The sequence below is a fragment of the Melospiza georgiana genome, chromosome 2 (genome assembly GCF_028018845.1).
Source record: "Melospiza georgiana isolate bMelGeo1 chromosome 2, bMelGeo1.pri, whole genome shotgun sequence".
NCBI classification, from domain to species: Eukaryota; Metazoa; Chordata; class Aves; order Passeriformes; family Passerellidae; genus Melospiza; species Melospiza georgiana.
Genome location: NC_080431.1, coordinates 26450265 through 26469973, shown reverse-complemented (window position 1 = coordinate 26469973; position 19709 = coordinate 26450265). Strand labels below are relative to the sequence as shown.

General features: G+C 39.2%; 1 protein-coding gene across 1 annotated transcript; it reads right to left on the bottom strand.

Annotated features, from left to right (window-relative positions):
* Positions 1-300: 300 nt before the first annotated feature.
* On the bottom strand, positions 301-12223 carry LOC131095967 (granulocyte-macrophage colony-stimulating factor receptor subunit alpha-like). The gene is made up of 11 exons (XM_058044166.1): positions 12136-12223; positions 11828-11964; positions 10737-10857; positions 9347-9476; positions 9080-9255; positions 8081-8220; positions 6377-6409; positions 5369-5498; positions 4658-4751; positions 3942-4023; positions 301-1254 (listed from the first exon to the last, which is right to left on the bottom strand). Exons 1-11 carry the CDS (start codon positions 12221-12223, stop codon positions 1192-1194), a joined length of 1194 nt encoding a protein of 397 aa, XP_057900149.1. The 3' UTR covers positions 301-1191.
* Between the last annotated feature and the right edge of the window lie 7486 nt (positions 12224-19709).

Genomic DNA, 19709 nt, shown 5'->3' with positions numbered 1-19709 from the left:
ACCAAAAGAAATAGGAAAAAAAACAAAACCTCCCAAATTTGCTCTAAACCAGGATGCAGAGTTAAACTCGAACTGCAATTTCCTTATGCTGTACATTGAATATGAACTAATTTGTGGTGTTCAGATTTTTTTTATTTTTAATATATGGCTTCCCTTAGTCATGCAGCAGCAATTTCCAGTGTGTGATGCAGTTTAGGGATGTAAGAGGCAAACAATAAATGAGACTTTTAAAAAAAACATTTGTTCTCTGTCTTATTGAAACACTGGAATTCATTCATTTTGAATAGTATAAACAGGAAAACATCCAGCATTTCTAAAAGAAAATACTGGCATCTAAAGCCTATATTATTTTTAAAAGGTGTTGGAAGTAGCATTTGCACCCTTTAAAGGGAGAAACTAAAATGCATTTGTGAGGAAGTTTTACATTTAAGATCTAGCCATTAAATACTAGATTTTATTTCATTTCTCACAACTGTTAGATTTTTTTGAAGGCTTTCAATGCTATTTGTGTTACTGAAGTATGTACTAAAGCTGCACAGGATCACAGTGTTGCAGAGGTCTATTTACAGTTGCAATACTGAGCTCATGAAATGCCTGACTAAGACCAGTATAAATAATTACATTTGACAAGTATAATTTTATTTTTTGTTCTTGCATAAACTTAATTGCACATATTGGGACAGCTTGGTGGTACTGATTGGAAGACCAAAGAGCAAATTTTAACACATTCTAAATAGCTGGGTTTGTGCTTTAGAAAATAACTGGGCATATAAAAATTACAGTATAATTGCTGTGGCATTATACAGCAAGGCTGTCAGCCTACAGGAAATCATTATAATGAGAGGCAAGAAGCTTCATAGCAATGACGACAAGTAGTAGCAGCTTCATTCTGGCTAAGAGGGCTTGTCTCACATTGTGAAAAACCTCTTAGCAAGGTTCAAGCATTTCTTCAAAGTAGGTGCTTGCAGAAAAGCTTAGTTGCCAGGCATTGTGGGTTTGAACAAAAGGAAAAGAACAAATTTCACTGATTTTTCTCCCTTTTTTTAATCTGCTCAATTTAAGTGGATTTTAAGGAGGCAAACAGTTCTGTAGGTGATTATATTCTTTTATTGACTGGTTTGAAGTACTTGTCAGCAGGATCCATAATTTTCTTTCATGTTGGGGAATCAGGTGTGTTTTTGGAAAGTCGGATCACTCCTCAATTGTAGTTATTTTCTCAGTATGACTTTTTGTTGGTAGATTTACATATTCTGTCTAAAGGGAAAGAAAATTTTGTATCATGCAGTAGACTATAAGCTGGTATCATTCTGAACATTAGTTTCAGCAGTACCAAAGGCATCCCATCTTGGTCTTTTAATACTTAATAAATGATTGCAAGGCAGGCGAAAACCGTTTTAAAAACAGTTAAAGAATGTTTCAATATGTCTGAGCAGTACTAGCTGTCAGCAGGAGAAAGAACAGAAGCTGGTTTAGACACTGGACAACCTTAGAGAAAATAGAAGGAATTTATTCAGCCAGTATTGGCTGAATTTTCCATATGTAGGAATTGGCTTGGCATGTAGATAAAATATTTTGGTTGCTATCACACATTTTTACATTGGCTAACCTGGGGTTCTAGGAGAGTGCCTGCTGCTAGGTAAGATTGTAGTACTCATAGAGCACTTGGAGTTTAAAGTTTTGAGGGAAGATAAATAACTAAAAAGAAAAGAAAAAAGGGAGGGGTAGTACTGATGGGAAAAACAGGTTAAAAAAGCAAGCTTGCTCTTGTACTGAGAGTATGTTGTGGAACATCAAACCAGGGTGTTCTAGAAACTTCTTTTCTAGGAAAGCTGAAGAATGGGTAAAGCTCTGCAGGGCTTTGTGGTCATGGTGTTTTGGGCTACTTTACTGTTCTCCAAGGAAAGTGCACAGAGTGTATCTTGCAAGTTCTTGGACTATATTTAACTCCAAGCAAGAGATGATAAAACTCTGTAATGGTGAGGAAAGCAAATTAGGAGAGTGACTAGAAAATCATTGATCTGTAGTAAAATGAGTAAAATAGAATGGATTAGAGGAGTGCAAGTTGTCTGATGCACTGAATGATTTGGTAGGATCTTAAAGGAAATAAAATTGGCAGTTCTTTAATGTGAGTGTTTTAAGGATGCAGTGCAGAAAGTTAGGTTTTTTTAATCATGAGCTTTTCTAGCTATCTCAGAAAAAGTTGTGTAATAGGGGAAAAGAATTAGAAAATGTGAAAGGTCGTTGAGTAAATAGAGGAAAATGAGGAAATGCAAAATTTAAAAAGGTGTGATTAGCAAAGGATACTGCACGTTTCAAAACAGCTCAAAAATCCATTAGCATTAAATGTCAGGGAGAGTGTTTGCTATTCAGTGGAGGAGAGCTTTTGAAAATGTACTTTTTGTACTGTGTTATTTTAATAACTTTAAAGAATTACAACATTCAATCAATGTTAAAGGCACTGACTTCGGAGAGAAGAGGTAAAATAAAATTAGATTTTAGGAGTAGATCAAACTGTTTAAACATGTCAAAATCGTATGAATTATCTTCACAGCGGCGGTTGGCAAGTGTTAGGTAATGCGAGGGCTTCATTTAACTCTGGCAGCTGCTGCTGCTGCATTGCTCCCTGCATGGAAGTGCCTGAGCCACAGATTGCAAACCTCATCCACAAAGGCCTCTGGGTTGTAGGGGAATGATTTGAGTGTGTTTGGTAGTGGCTATGCACAGGAATTGGGAAGCCACTCAAGTTCAGGAAAAGCAAACAATCACTATGCAATTTTACAAAAAGGGCTTGTTACTTTCCTAGCTATATTATTTAATGTGATGGACTGTGGAATGCTGCTGGTGCTCTGTAGCCTTAGCTCTGGCTGCCTGGTAGGAAGTGAGAAACCAGGTATTTATGACTTAAGGTGTATGAGGAAACCTATCTAAGTCACAGTCCTGCCTACTTTCTGTGAAAGCCAAAGGTGGTAGGGCCAAACACAAATTAATCAGGACAGCAAGCTGGTATATAGTTACCAAAACTGGAGAGTTTTAGTAGTCAGAGATTTGAGGATTCTTTGTAAACAATTGAAGGCAAATATATGTGTCACTTTTGGAATCCTCATTGGAATGCATGGTGTTGCCCACTGAATTTTAGGCAATTAATGACTAACCTGATTTACTGACTTCAAGAATGTCCTTGCTTTAGCCAAGCAGGAATGGTTTGAAGCCTGGTTGTCGTGATGTGTGCAGATGGACAGAGAGTTACTTGCTGTTGACAGTGTGCAAGTGTGTAAGATACTGTAAACAGGAGAGGAATAAGGGTAAAAAGTAATGGATTTTAGGTGCATTAAACCAAGCTATTTAAAAGGCTTTTTTAAAGTAAGGCTAAATAAACATGCAGAATAAGCTGCACAGGGATACTACAGTAAATTGGTCAAATACAATTTACACAAAACCCTGAAATTGCAAATCCTGTGTTGAAGCAAGAGGAAGGTTAGTTTAACTCTTAAGTCTTTCCAGCCTTGTTGATTTGCACTAAGTGTGACAGGATTTTTTCATGGGTGTAGGTCAGGTTTATGAAATATATATTCACATTATATTATGACCATTGGTGTTTGAAAACTAATGGAAATACTAATGGAAAATGTATCCTCACTTTGGGTCTTTTTAAAGTATGAACAGCAACCTTGCAAAGCTGGTACACACAGAAATTACAATAAATTTACACTCAGTAAAGGCGTAAATTCTGATCTTAAAATATGTCTGCAAATATCTTCAGGACAATCTTTTGTTTCAGTGTTGGCATAGAGCATTTCAGGTTTCAAAGCAGAATAGCTTGCGTGACAGAGATTAGTTTTGGACCAAATGTTAACACTTCTTTTTATAAGTCAGCTCTTCTAGTCTTTGGCCTGTTGTGGTTTGTAGTTAACAAATTTGACTGAATTGAGAAGAAATCATACCTGGATATCTTCATCAGTTAATGCATTGAATTTGTCTCTTGGTTGTGGTATGGGAGGAAATAGGTTCTTGAAACTGCAGTACCTTTGGGTAGAAAATGGGATTGTGGAGAAGTTGAAAATTCTGCTAATATAACTTATACAAACTTTTTGTGGTGTAACTTAAGGACATTTTTTACTTTCAAGTATTACTATCTATTGCTCTACAAATTAAATGAGAAAATATTTTCAGTGGGGTAACTGGTGGATAACTATTATTACAGTTAGCATTTGGGTTATTAAAATTTATTTTGTGATTAGAATCACAAAAAATAAGTTATTAATAAGTTACTTTGAATAAATCATATGACATAACTTTCACCCCTGAGTGAGAAGTTTTCTCAAAATAAGAATATGTTAATTTGCATTCCCTCTTGTCTGTACTGTATATAGCCAATGGCTTCAAAGCAACCTGGATATTAAATGCTTAAACATAAGTACAAAAAAGCTTTTTTAGGATCTGGTAGAATCAATTACTTAATAACTTCAACATCCTTTCCACCTTTTCCACTTAGTGATTTTGCATGCCAAAGGACCATCCACAGCAATCCTGGTGGTAATAGTTCATGACATTGACAGTCAGATTATTTTAATTTGCAGGTAGGAAAGTAGGAGGTTATAGGAATGTGTTTCATATAGATAATACTCTGTCAGTGTCTACAGAAAAAAAGTTGATTTACCTTTTGAAAAGACAATACAGGACAAGTGTAATTGAGATTGTTCCAAGTACAATCAGAAATAAAATCACAAAAATAAAGTAATCTTTCCCTTGACCTGAAGCAGGAAAGAGAGAGAAATATTTTAGCATGGTAAAAAGCTGCCTTTGTGACTGCATGATGCAATGAATGTGAATTTCACTACATTTCTTGGATGGTCTAAAGGACTTCAACTTGACTTTATTATAGAATTTTGTCCAAAAATGCAGATAGACTTGATACATTTTAAATATTTTCAAATGTTTAAAAATTAGAGAATAAAAATTTTGAGAATTTTTTTAAATTCTGGAAAGAGACAAGAATAAACAGACTTACAGAACAATTAATAGAGCAAAATTAGTGTTAAGGGTAAAAAGAAAGATGCAGAAGGAAGGGGATGATATTCATGTAAAAACTTAAGATAACAGAGAGGCAGCCTCATCACAGCAGACCAAAGACAAGGGTGGGTTTGTCTCTGTTTCTGTGGCCCTGGCATCTGAGCAGCTGCTGCCTTCACAATCCCAGCTAATCAAAGGCTCTCCTGCCAGACTATTGGAGCTACTTCTCCCATTAATAAAATCCATCCAGTTCCTTCCATGTAATTGGGTAAAAATTAAGATTTTATTCATTTCTGTGACTGTGAGGAAGAAAGGGAAGCAAACAAAGTAATAGTGGAAAAAAAATTCATAGTCTTACCAAACTCGATGGGTTCACTCCATTCCCCCCAGTTTAAGCTGACAAGACAGTTATTTCCACGTGCTCTGATTTTCAGAATGTATCTTTTTTTCTCATTGTAATTTTGGAATTCATATCTGTCATTGCTTACCTAAAAGGAAAGTGATCAGACTCTGCATTTCACCTCATAGGCAAACATTAACAAAGGTTTTGGGTAAATTTCCTGTTACGGTTTCTAAAAAAAATAATTTGTAAGATTTTTTTTAGGTATGTACTATCTCGCCAGCAAAACTACCTGGTTTTTTAAGGTTATTTTTTTAAAGTTTATTTTGTCTTTGATTTCTTTTATTATGCTTTATGGACACTTTTTATTTTTTTTTTGGTGTCCATGTTTGTGGATCCTAAAGAAATCTGAAGACACAAAGCAGGAGTTGAAGAAGTACCCTGTAAAATCCCCTTGCAACCTTCATGGAGATTAAACAGGCATGGATGGTGTTGGTCATTGCTAAAAAGATTTAATGTTCTTGAGAGAATACAATAACAGATAAGTTATATTTGGCCTCAGAATACTTTATACAAAGTCTGGAATCTGTCAAGCCCTTCCAAGGCTTAGAAGACCACTCATTTGTTGAGGGCAGACTGACAGTATTTATTAAATTCCCCAGGTTTTGAAGATTGTTGTGCTCCCTTTGCCTAGCTGTCCTGAGCTATCAGTGATATTATTCCAATGAGAAAGAGTGTTTCAGGTTTTTAGCAAGCAAAATGTTACATCTGTCATTAACAAAATCTATTTATGCAATGGACGGAATGTATGAAGTTTTGTGAAATGCATGGAAAAATTTGCCTACTCCATCCAAAATGGATATATTAGGTTTACACTTAAAGATATCACAGGAACATATTTTTCTGAATTCTCATTGCTACATTGATACAAAACCTATAGTTCTATAAGTAAGTGTATTTTCTGTAATGGTATTTACATGCTTAAGTAGGCAAAAGTACAAATTTGTATGTGACAAGAATACTTACATGAGAAAGCTTTTTCTCTTCTGTGGGCTCATCCTGCAAAACAAAGACAAATCTTAATTTTTATTATTTTTTATCAATCAAATATTTCTCTAGATTGTTCTCATTTTCTTGCTTTTGAAGACCATAAGTTATTTTCAACTGAAAAATCAATCAGATAATATTCTCCAGTAATGTCCCTGAATTTTATTCAGTTTTGTCTTCCTACATTTCCTTTTAGAAAAGGAAGGAAATATTAATTATTTATCAGTAGATGTGAGAAGCTGTATTTACTACTAAGGGTATTTATATATATACACTATGCGTTCTCATCCATATCCAAATTACACAAGCAATCACATCATCCTACAAACACAGCAGATCTGGAACCTGTGATTTCACAATAGTTTGTGAAAATTGATGTGAATAGTGAATTTGCCCTCCTTCCTGTCAAAGTCTCTGTTAGACTTATCCATGCTCAGGGGCTTTCTGTGAAGAGCTGCTTACATATCCTATGCAATCAAAACTTAATCAACTGGAATCAAACATTGACCTGGATCAAAGAACCTGAAAATTTTGAAGAAAATGATAGGTTCAAAAATGAGTGAACGAATTCAACAGCAGTGACTTTTAGTACGAAAGGATTGAAAAGCTGAGGTCCTGGAAACATCTATCCCATGTAATATCAGCATAGCCAACATTATGGAAAAGTCAGAAAGGTATAACTGGAAGGAATGTCTCATTAAGGAAAACACACCCACAGTGTGTCTTTGACTGTAAAGCAGACTAGCATTTCCCCATCACTCACTGTCAGCTGAGTGCTTTTAGCTTAGGATGTGATGGAACTCATCAGCCTGTGCTGGGAATGAGCAGGGTGCAAATGAGTTGCCCGTACCTTAGGTGTGTCGTGCTGCTTTAGCTGCCTTGCCTCTGTTGGTGCCTCCTGGAAGGTGTGAGCTGTGGCTGCCATCTCCATGTCAGTGCTGCTGGTACCTTCAGCACCTCAAGGGCTGTGAGGCACCTGCTGCTCCACAGCAGGGAGCCCTGATGGACACTGACCCTTAGGAGATATCCCTGCTCCTGTGCAGACACCTACATTAAGGTGTCTCAGCCTAGGAGATGAATTTCCTACTCAGATGTAGAAATCTACACTGAACCCCACCCATTCTGATTGTGGCGCAGGAAACAAGACTTAATATGTATTTCTTTCAAATAAATGTTTTGGCAATATTGCTATATTGTGATCTATATATTCATGTAGAACTTCATAAGCATTTCACACAAGATCTTACTGTCAATTATGCCAACCAGCTGGAAAGCAGCATTGCTTCAATTGCTCCTTGTACCAACAGGTACCAAGGTAAATACTATTAATGTGTGGAAGATACAGAATCCAGGTAATCCAAACAGCCTGCAAGCTGTTGGTCTTGTTTTTAATAAAAAAAATAGATTTATGATGTGGTGCTTTATTGCAGTTGTATATTTATGTATAACCCTTAGCTGGTCTTTCCTGTAATGGTCTTGTGGCTGAGCAGTTGCTGTCATAGTAAGCCCCTGAGCTGCAGAAATTCATGACAGGTGGGATATGAGACCAGGAAAACTGTAGCAGGAGGAAACTACAGCTTATGAGAGAAAAATTAGCAAATAAAGAAGTCAGAAATGTACATATTATAGATATGCGTGAGCAAAGGTACAGTACCAAACACAAACCAAGAAATTGTTTTTTACCTTATTTTGTATGCTAATTTCATACTGAAAACACTTTGTGTTTTCCACATGACTTGTAAGGGGTGGATGCCACATAATTATGCAACCCATAGGATCTCTGGTACAATGGGCAGTGACATTTATTGGAGCAGTGAGTATTTCTGGGGAAAAAATGGAATAATTAATATAAGCATGGTCAGTAAGCAGCTACAACTCATGCCTTCACAGCAAAATGCGTGTGAAGGTGAGGCAGCTGATGTACAGCTGTGGGCTCCTAGTGCTAACTGAAGTTATCTGGTAAACAGCAGTAAAATACCTAACCAAAACTTGAGAGTATATCACTGCAGTTTTTGGACATCTGAAGTAAATGAAGTTCATGTAAAGAAAAGGTATGAAAGATTTTGTGTAATTCACTAGTGCAATCAGCAGAGTGCCATTTTCTTCTACATCTGTTTTCCAACCTCACATTGACAATGCAAGTTTCCATGGGAAAAAGGAAGGAAGTTTTTTTGTGTGTGGTATTATTCATGATGCATTCAAGACATCTGAATTGGAGTGCCTATAATGTAGTTGACTCAGGGTGACCTGATTTCTCTTGGGGCTTAAACACCTAACTCAGAGAGGTACCCACATATTTAACTAACAGAGTCCTAATTTGGAAGCTGAACCTCACTCTGGTTTTAGGACATGTAGCTCTTGTGGCTCTCAGAGAGGTGTGAAATTATGGGATGGTAAAATAAGCGCTTAGGAGAGGTGGCCTTAAAAATCTAACCATTGTGTTTCGTTACTTGGAATCCATGACTATGTGCACACCTCTTGTCTCAGCAGTTTTTTCAGGCTGCCTCTGCTTGTTTTAGTCAAGTTTTGGAGCTGTATTCTGTCAGCTGTTGGAAGCAAAGTCTGCCCTGCAGTGCAGATCGTGCAACAGCTACAGACTTCGTTTTAATATGCTTTTCAAGAAAAAATCCCCACTTCCTTATTTTATAAAAGAGTAATAAAGTAAAATGCTAAATTACTTACCAATGTTATACAGGGCAATGTACTCATCATAGAACTGGATCAGGGAGTTGTTGCTAGACCCATTCACCAGGAAGTAAGCTTTTTCATCCCCTATGCTCACGTTTTGGAAAATGCATCCCACATTTCTGAAATTTTCATCTTTAATGTAAAGCGCACATTCCACGTCCTCTTCATCTCTGCATACAGCAAAGAATTTTAGTTAAACATGAGCACTGTGATGTACTGAGTGAGAATTCAGACTTCCCTGTCTCAAGCAGACCTACTTACCTTGAATGCTGCCAGTAGAGAAAATACTGTGTGTCTGCTGGAGCATTCCTTCCTGCCTGCCAAGTGCAGTTCATGAGGAAGATGTTATAAATCACACAGGAGAAGTTTTCAATGGCTGAGCCCTTCATGCCTGCAAACCCAGGAATATCCATGGTGAGGAAAAATCATGGGAGTCCTCCAAGCTGGAGGATCATGGCACACACTCAGCTCTGTTAGACACCTGCTGCTATCGCTTGGGTTAGGAGTGACAACTGAGAGAAAACTCTACTGTCACTCCACTTTAACTGCCTCTGAACTGTGAAACCTGTCAGTGAAGCATTCCACAAGTAAAGGAAGGCACATTGCCTTTTAATACCATCCATGCTGCTAAAAAGATAAGTATTTTTCCCTTTGCAAGTAACACCCAGGAAACTACTCCTGACATGTTTACACAGAGTATTTAAAAAGCTGAGACTTTTAAAGTGAGGTTGGACTTTTTCCTGCTCTCCAATCAAGCAGGCTCCTCCTTAGTTCTTTCCACCTTCATGTGGGTGACAGTGACTTGTTCTTTTGTTTTCTGGAGCACATTGAAACAGGAACCTCGTTGCTTTTGGAGGTTCCTCATGGCTGGGCTGGGCAGGCATGCTCAGCCTCTTCCTCTCTTCTTCAACCACTTTTCTGCTTCTTACTGTCCTATGCCCTAAATCCAGTGAGAGCATGGAGGCTTCCTGTGCTACTGACTCCATCCCTCTCCAGTGCCCAATAAAGAGGGCAACCTTATGGAAGAGCAGGGGAATCCTCTGGGAAAGCTGCACACTTGGAAGGCAGGGGAGACACACTGAAGTTTTGGGTGTTCTGGCTTGTATTTTGAGGGTCACCATGAATGTTTCTGCTGACAAATCCACAGGAAGAGAAGAGCAGCGAGCATTTTCCCTGCTCAGACATGAGAAAGCTGCTAATCCATCACTTCTGTCATGTCTGAAATACCCCAGTTACACACAACTGCTGCACCCCTGCTGGCTGGGGAATTTTAATGGAGAACTCTGAGCTGAGAAGGAAGGCAAAATGGGTCACAACAAACTCATCAGCAGTCCAGTAAGTACTAACATTTTAATTTGTAACAGCCAGAAGTGTTATTTGACTCTACCCTTAAACCACTGTAATTTATTAGCATTTTGGAGCCTTAGTATAAAAGAGAATAATGCATTTATGGATACATTTGTTGTAATACATCTCTTGCAGAATGATGGAGACATTTATTACAGAGCAAATAATTTTAACAGATCTGGAAAAAAAAGCTTTTAATAGAAAATATAGCAGTTGCCTACTATGTAAGTAACTGTTTCTAAAGCAGTGTTTACCTTTAAAAGACTGCAAATACATAAAACCTTAGCCAGACCACATACATTACCTCCAGGGAGAAAGCTGCATTGTTTTGAGATGTTTGTGTTTGGCACTTCAATGACAAAGGTTAGCCCTTTGTGCATAGGCATGTGTAGTTCCAGTGGAAAGCTGCATAGTGGGCTATCCGCCTGTAAAGAGAACATGGTATTTTATTTCTCTGCTTTTTCTCTTCTGATGTTAGATGAGACTGGCTATGCAAGTGCAACTCAGGACTGCAATTCCATGTATATGCATGTATTTGGTACCAAAACCAGCTCTCTCCTTTAGCACTCAAGGGTGATATAGAATGGAACTGAGGAATCAAAAACATAACTACACAAAAAGCTTTGCAGCTCAGGAGTTGGATGCTACACTACTGTGTAAGTATTTTAGGAGTGGCATAAAGAAAATGGCAAATACATAGGGGAGCCACAAAGGAATTTAACTGAATGATTAAGCAAAACAAAAGTCCTCATCTGACCTGTTCAGGGGTTAAAAACTGTCTGTGGTGTTATACGTATAATCTTCCATAAAGATGTGATGTATTTTGTACTGTGTATTTCTAAGGTACCTGCTTTGCTAGGCTAAATAAACTATCTTTATCTCCACTGAGCTTCCTATTTTACTCTTTTGATAATGTGGGTTTATAACATAGCCTGTGCTACAGGCAGGATCCAGTTTACTGGGAAACAAGTGAAGAATTTAAGATAACCATAATCCATGGCAGTGTTTCTGGGATTTTATTTTTTTTCTTTTTTTTTGTGGGAGGTCTCTTGCTATGTCTCTTTAAAGTCTCTAGAAGTCTCACTTAATCTCACAGCCCCTTTTTTTCAGCAGCTACATCCCTACTCATGATTCAACATAGCTGCAGTTCAGGCTATCACTTTCTTCCTGTCAGAATTTCAATTCTTTAGTATGCATTGGGTGCTCATCTCACAGTAAATACACCCAGGCATTGCTGATGGCTTCCCACAGCCCCCAAGAGATCAAGCTGTAGACTGCAAACAGCCACATGTCAGATGTTATCTGCAACATTCATTTTTTTCAATGTAAGTGAAATTGATAAAAGGACAATTATTTATAAAAACAATGATTTCCCTCAATGAATAGCAAGTTTACCTCTGTGGGCATATATTCCATGCCTCTGTTCATGATGATACATCTGTACTCAGAGAAGTTCCTGCTGCTCTGCCAGGACAGTTCAAATTTTCTCCAGTCCACACTCACATTTGTAATAGGGGATTCCTGTGTCTCTGCTGAAAGTGTTGCAGCATAAGTTCATTAAGGATATGCTATTGCTTTTGTTGAATACAGAGGATGGTACCTGTCAGGCTTAAGACAGCAACTGCGAGTTTCATTGCAAGTATCTCTGATAAATGAAGAGTTAAACCTTGTTTCTCAGATTATATCTGCAAAAATGTACTTACAGTCCATGCACTGGATGTCAGCATGCAAGGGATGAAACAGCATCATATACCACAAAATCATACAAATGAGTCCTGGAGTATCAAACATATTTCCTTCTCTGGAAAGAGACAATGAAACCTTCAGAAGGAAAAAGGAGAATATTAAAAAAAATAAAGGAAAATAATGTTGAAGTATTTTGGTTTTGCAAAACTTAATTTTTTAAAAATATTCTTTAGAAAAGCCAAGCAGAGGATGTGCTTCAGGCACCTCTTCTTTGAACTAACTGAATAGCCATGATACTGCCCATAACAAAGTAATTTGAGATAAAGAGGCCATGGACTCTCATGATGATAAATACACTTACTGTATTCAGTGCAGAGACCATGACTGGCAATTACTTTTTCCCACATATCTATCCCAACTGTACCATCAGAAAGTCAGGTTTTCTTGCTTCCTGATCATGAGAACATCACAATGCTGTGCTTTGCATTAGCAGCTAGGTTGGTGTTGACAACACAGCAGTGTTCTGGCTGCTGCTGAGCAGTGCTGGCACAGCACCAGGGCTGTCTCTCCAACCCCTCCCCACCAACTCTGCAGAGGCCAGTGGGACAGGGGTGAGCCAGAGGCTGGGAGGGAACAGGGCCAGGACAGCTGACCCCCCTGATAGGGATATCCCGTATTATAGGCATCATGTTCAGCAATAAAACCTGGGAGAAAGGAGGATTGGGATGGGATGAGGCATTTTTGTCCAGACATTTGAATTCCAAAGAAACTGCCATGTGTACTGCAGCCCCCTGTCCCAGGGAATGGCTGGATATTGTCTGCTGAGGGGAAGTAGAGAATGAGGAAGAGGGAGGGAGTGAGAGAGCAGCTTGGTGGGCAGCTGGTGGCCAGCCAAGGTCAGGGCACCACAGTGTTTATTCCTGTCACAAATGGGTCTCCACTTTTCCAGCTACATAACTCCCACTGGTCTTACAGTTTTCCATCCATACAAAATAGTCTACTTCAAATTTTATCTTGCTTCAGTGTCAGAAACCAAGGAGTCAGATGTTCCAGATCACTGTAGGCAATTTAAATTTCTAAGGAAGTGTGAGCACTTGCAAAGGATGACTCTACATTTGTTCATGTAGTATGGAGGACTGGCATCAGCTCTTGTCAAACATTGCTCATCTTATGACAATTTTTCTTTTCTCCAAGGAGGTTAAAACTCTTTGGAAAAGATTTCTCTATTCCCAGCTTTTTTTTCTTTTTTTTTTCTACATGAAGAAGCAACTCTGGTTAAATTTTCATTTGCTTTAGCACTACCTAGCAGTGCAACTTTGTAGCAGCAATTTTCTTGATTACAGATAGTACTAAGGATAATTTTAAAACTGAATTAAATTCTTACAAACTCAAGAAAAAGAGAAATGTGGTAATATTTTGTTACTAATCAGCCCTTCTATATTAATTTTTATGGTTATGTCAGGATGCTGATTTCAAACTGACTCCACTTGTGGTGAAAGCAAAAACCACCCTGACGTTCCAAGTCATTCTGTAACCTTGAATATTTTCAGAAGGCGTGTCACATTTCCTGGAAATTGGCTTGATGTGACATTTCCATCACACCCCCAGGATTGAAGCTGGGTCTTGGGGTTGCAACAGAGACAGACTCTTCACTCTAACCTGCTTATCTCTTGCAGCATCCATATTTGTAAATCATCATTCTGCAGTAAGGATGTGGCCTAGGCTGCTGTGAAGTGATACTGAAGAATCTCAAGTACAAGCAGTATGGAGGACTGGCCATTGAATGCTCTGTGAGATATTGTCTCAACAGTTATTTCCACTTTCCCATGCTCTCAGGGACCACCCCAGCAATGCACGTGAGAACCTTGAGACCTGTTGTCCTTCCAGTTAGCTTCTTAATCATATTTTCTCTGTTTTGGCCATTCTGTTCAGTCACTCAACACTTTCCCCTTCCTTTCCTCATGTTCCTTTTCTAGGCATTTGTTTTCCTATTCTTTGGCAACTGTCTGCTCACCTTTCCTTTATTTTCTGTTTCATTTTTCTTGTGATCTCCCTCTCTGTTCTGATTACTCCTGTTCTTTCAAAATCTCTCTCAGGTTTTCTACACATGAATGCAGCCCCATATTGCCGGTACCCTTCATGCTTTCTCATGGAAATGCTTATCTGGGACACTGCCATAGGAATCATCCACAGCCCTCTCTGCTTAGAGAAGTGTTTGCTGGCATCATTGTCTCCACACTCTGGACATTTCATTGGATATGCAGTGGGAATAGCAGGGCCTGTAAGCATTGCCTTTCCTCATAAGAAATGGCCATTCCAGCTGAATGCCCCAACATATAGCCAGGTGCTCTGTTTTTTCTCTGATTGGAGGCAGGATGGGCAATGTAGGAGCTGTGGTGAGCCCTGAGCCATTCAGCTGAGCAATCCAGACCTCCTGTACAGTGGCCAAACAAGTGGCTCCAATCGTATTTTTAGGAATTTCCAATCATATTTTTAGGAATTTTCTGCATCCAAGACCTCCACTCTCTTCCAGACTGGTCTTCTTCAGACAGGTGTGGTAAAGCTCTCTCTGGACTGAAGTCACCTCAGTACTCAAGGTGCCAGAAAGAACACTCATGTCAAAATGATTGTGAGTGTTATTTGGAGGATCAGACCAGAAGGACCATACATATTCTGCTGTAAGCTATATGTCCTCATATTTCATCAAAATAGAACTTATTGGGATGAAAATGCCCAAACTGGATGATTTTTTTCTGGCTTTCTTCTTTCTTCTTTCTCCCCTGGGCAGCCTCAGAAGTGTGTGTCTATCCTACTACACAGGGGAGAGCCCCAGGGGTGCTCAAGCACCTCTTTTCCAGACACCTCAACTCTTAGCTCACTCCAGGGCAGTTTGTTATAAGCCCAGTCTATCCACCTTATCAATGTGTCAGAAATAAAATACTGTCAGGTAGCCTGTAGTGGTTTCCACAGAAATCATGCACTAAATACTGACTTGAGCACTCTCAATTCTTATCCTCTCAGTCTATTGTCTTTGCTCTTAGGCTGTGAGTGCAGGATGGCACCAGAAAATGTCACCTGAGACCAGTGACTTATTTGCTTCAGTGTCTCTGGGAAAATTACTCCTGCCCATGACACTCTTCCAGAAATGAAACTTTATATTTTACTCATATGGTAATGTGAGGATAAAGGGATACTTATACATTGCTGAGATATGGAGAATATCATACACTAGCTAAGCCTTCCTGGAAGCATTGAAATAGGAATAGAAATATTACAACGTATGCAAAGAAATGTTATTATCAAATTGCTGCCTAAATACAACTATTTCAGTTTTTAGATCAGTATTCTGATTCCTGTGGATGATACAAAACTGGGAGAAGTGGGTGCTATGTGACTATCTTTGCTTCAGAGGGACCTGGAGAAGCCGGAGAAATGGGACGACAAGAACCTTTTGGAATTCAGCAAAGGAAGGTGCTGAGTCCTCTGCTTGGGGAGGAATACCCCCTGGCACCAGCAGAGGCTGAGATCCACCTGGAGAGCATCTTACAAAGAGCACGGGCTGACCCAGGGCCGATGGTGTGCCCTTGCAGAGCAGAAGACCAAAGGCACCCTGGGCTGCACGAGGCACAGTGCTGCCAGCCGGTCAAGGGAGGGCTCCTGGAGTGCCCAGTCTTGTTCTGGGATCCCCAGGAGAAGAAAGACATGGAGCTGCAGGAGGGAATCCAGCAAAAGGGCTCTGACACATGAGAAGAGGCTGAGAAATATGGGATTGTTCATCCCAGAGAGATGAAGGCTCAGCAGGATGATATCTATGTGCCCAAATACCCAGCTGTAGGGAATGAGGAAGAGCCAGGCTCTGCTCAGTGGTGACAACTGGCTGGACAAGAAGCAATGGGCAAAAACTAAAATCATGAAAATTCAATTTAAACACAAGAAAACATCCTTTACTGTGAGGTAGTCAACACCTTGAACAGGTTTTCCAGGATAGCTTTGAAGTCTCCAGTGTTGGAGATACTGACTGGACAAAGCCCTGAGCAACCTGCTGAGGCTGACCCTGCTCTAAGCAAGGATTGGGAAAGGACAATTTCCAGAAGTGCCTTCCTGCCTCATCCATCCCATGATTTTGTGATTTACTTTTTTCTCCTCCCAAGAAATAGAAATCTACCTATTTCTAGTTAATTTATAGAAAGGGTACAAAAATTAGCATTTCTTTGAGTTATTGAAAAATAGATGTCAGATAAAAAATGTCAAATAGTGCAATATATATATAACAGACATTTCATAGTCTTCCTTGGATCTTGCACAGATCTTTAGAAATTTTGTATTTATACATTTCTACTTTTAATCAAACAGGTAAAAGAATCCTTGAAATATTCTATAGAATTCCTTAAACTTGAAGGACACTAATTTGTACATGTGCAAATTTGTACATGTGCACATTTTGTACTCGTGCAAATATGACTGTACCAACAATGCCTAGAAAATATTTGTATCCTGCAAAAAACCTTCTGTGGCACTAAAAAAATCAACACACAACATAGAGAGACTTACCTCCTCTTGAAAAACTCTCCTAATTTTTCTTGTTTGATTTTGGTTCACAGCAACAAGGACGTTTTAACGTGTAGTTGTAGTCACATGCAGGAATCTGGAAATGTTCTGCTCTCCCTGTTTGCTTTGCTTTACTGCATGACAGTATTAAGTAACAAATGCTGCAAGTTAGAAAGCTGGTCACTTTATCATTTCCCTTACTGCTTTTGAACTTCCTTAAGTTTCCTGATTGGCAGATGTTAACAATTTCACATGAAGAGATCATGCAACTAACTCTTCCTTCCTGTTATATCTGATGAACTCAGCATTAATAGTCACAACATGCAAACACATTACCCAAAAATACATAAATACTCAGCAGGGTCACAGTATATCAACATGCTCATAGAAATACCACCTCTGTATATAAACAGATTTTCATAAATAATATGTTCTGGAAATAACAGCAGTGTTGGGTCCATGTTTAAAGTGACTGCCTGTCTGTGCTGGTTATGGCCCCTGCAGAGGCCCAGGTTCTCCTTTGAGGAAGATCAGTCCTTAGCAGGTATGTACAAACAGCCAAGAAAGTTCTGTCTTGCGTATTTGCAGGCAAAGAAATGCCAAGGAAAATACCAGACCCAAATTTCTGAACTTTCTCACTGCTGACTATGGGTTGTTTTTGTTTGGTTCATCTTAGTCTACAGTATCATATTAGGTGAAAAGGTGCCTGACTGCAGAAATTAAAAGAAAATGTCCAAAGCATTTACTGAATAACATAATGCTACATTTGCAAAAATCTTTGCAGTCATGTAAGTATGAGAGGCACAGTCCATTTTATTTGCTTTAACTTTCAGCAACTTCCGATGTGGCTGAAGGGGCTGTTAGTCACTTCCCCATTTGTTTTGCATGACATCTGACATGCAGGCATGTAATGTTTTTTTTTTTTTAAATTTTCCTGCTGTTCTTGGGTGCTTTTAGCAAACAGGGGTTCATTTAACCCCTGCCTTCCACTCCCAACACAGGCACAATAGCAGGAAGGTGAAGAATTCTCTAGGCTTCTAAGGTGTGAGGAAAGATCCTTAGTAGTTCGTCTGCTAAAGGAAGAACTATTCTTAACCCTGGTATCATTGAACCAAAATTGTAGAGTGGGTTTGTTTGTTTGTTTGTTTGTTTGTTTTGCTAGTGTACATGCCCAGATCCACCAATAGCAAACTACAGACTTCAAATTTTAAACTTCCTTGCCTTTCAGTTCACACTGCTCAGTTTTGCCCACCTTTGCCCAGTGGTTCCCACTAGAAGGACATGTTAATATTATTTTCCTTTTCAAATCCTTGGGTGAAAACACCTGAAATGAGTAATAGTTTAGTCACAGCATGTGTGAGGCAGAGCTCAGCTGCAGAATTTTGTTTCTGGAACCACATACTGGCATTGGCTCAGTCCTTGTCAGCTTTTTCAGTACCTTGGGAAGAGGACATGTGTGTTTCAAATCTTCTACTCACTAAAGGATTTATTTTACTTATTTTATGCAGCCTAAAAGAAGCACATTCAGTACATGTGTAGTCCCAGTTCAGTGTGACCTGAAATTGTCCATTCATCAAATGTGCCCTACTTGGGTACCACCACCCACCTCAATGACCACTGCCAACTTGAATAACTTTTCTGAAGCATCATCCTGCCATGTCACAAATATTTGTGATGCAAGGTGTGTGTCTGTGTGCCTGCTTAATTTTGATGAGGGGATTTGCATGCTGTTGTGTCTGGTGAGGTTCTAGGTGATGTGAAGATGGTATTACAGTATCACCTGACCAGTGCCTTGAGGCTGCCCAAACAGTGGCTGAATTAGTTTTATCTGATCCATTTGTAAGCCATATGACGAGTGGTTCATCCTCCCTGGAAATGTTCAAGAAATGACTGGATGTGGCACTGAGTTGCATGGCTTTGTTGAAAAGGTGATGGTGTTAGGTCAAGGGTTGGACTCAATGCTCTTGGAGGTCTTTTTCAACCTTCGTAATTCTGTGATTCAGTGATTTTGCATTGTAGCCTGGACTACTTCATCAGGGTTCTGTCTGTAACACCTTTCCTGAATCAGTTGAATACATTGTCCTTCTCCAGGAGAAAACAGAAAACAAATGAGCAGTTTGTTTAGGCTCTACTTAACAAGACCCCCATGCCATCTCTAGAGCGTCTTGATACTTTTAGTATACTTTACTATTCCCTTCCTCAGGCTGAGCCATTGAATGGTTGTTCATAGCTCATGGCTAGGTTTTGGTGGACAGGAGCCAAACTATGCCTCACTCTGGCAATTTTGCCCAAGAGGAGAGTTGCTGTGCAAGGTTATATAAACCAGTGCAGCCTGTTACAGCCCCACCACCCTTTTAGCAAGTTATTGTGAGCATTTCCACTCTGACCACTGCTGCATACTGGGAAAAATACATAAATGGTTTGCAAGTGTGTCCAGCATGAATTCAGCCTCTTTTGGAAATTTGTTTTGTTGTTCTGACCTGCTGCAAAAAGCTTCCCAGGTGAGTCTTTGAGCAGAATGTAATCATTAACTGTGTCAAAGGCAATAGGTGTGCCAAGAGCTGTTTGTGTTCAGCCACGGTATAAGCTGCAGAAAGCACAGCACTGGAAGGCTCCCCAGCACTGGAACATGTCCAGGAACAACTGTTCCCAGCATTAGTTCAGCCAGGATTTACAAGTAATGTCCTGAACAGCTCCTGGACATAGTCCAGAGGTTAGCTCAGGCCAGGGCTAATTTCTAAAGGTAGTTTGCATGTGTCCACTTCATTGAGGGGTTTAAGAGTGTGTGTGGACTCTTATACATAAATTGGCCCCTGTGCAATAAAATAGTCCAGGGAATGTTTAGTCTAATAATAAAACATCTAGTACCATTATAAAATTAGTCTAATAATCCAATAGCAATGCTCAAATGTCTAGTGTAAAAATCTGAATTAATCTCATTTTTCTAGTTGCCCATGTGTACTTGAAGAACTCCAAATAAATTTCTAGTATGAACTGAGCCATTTTTGACAGTGAACAATGAAATTCAGGCATCAGAATTTAA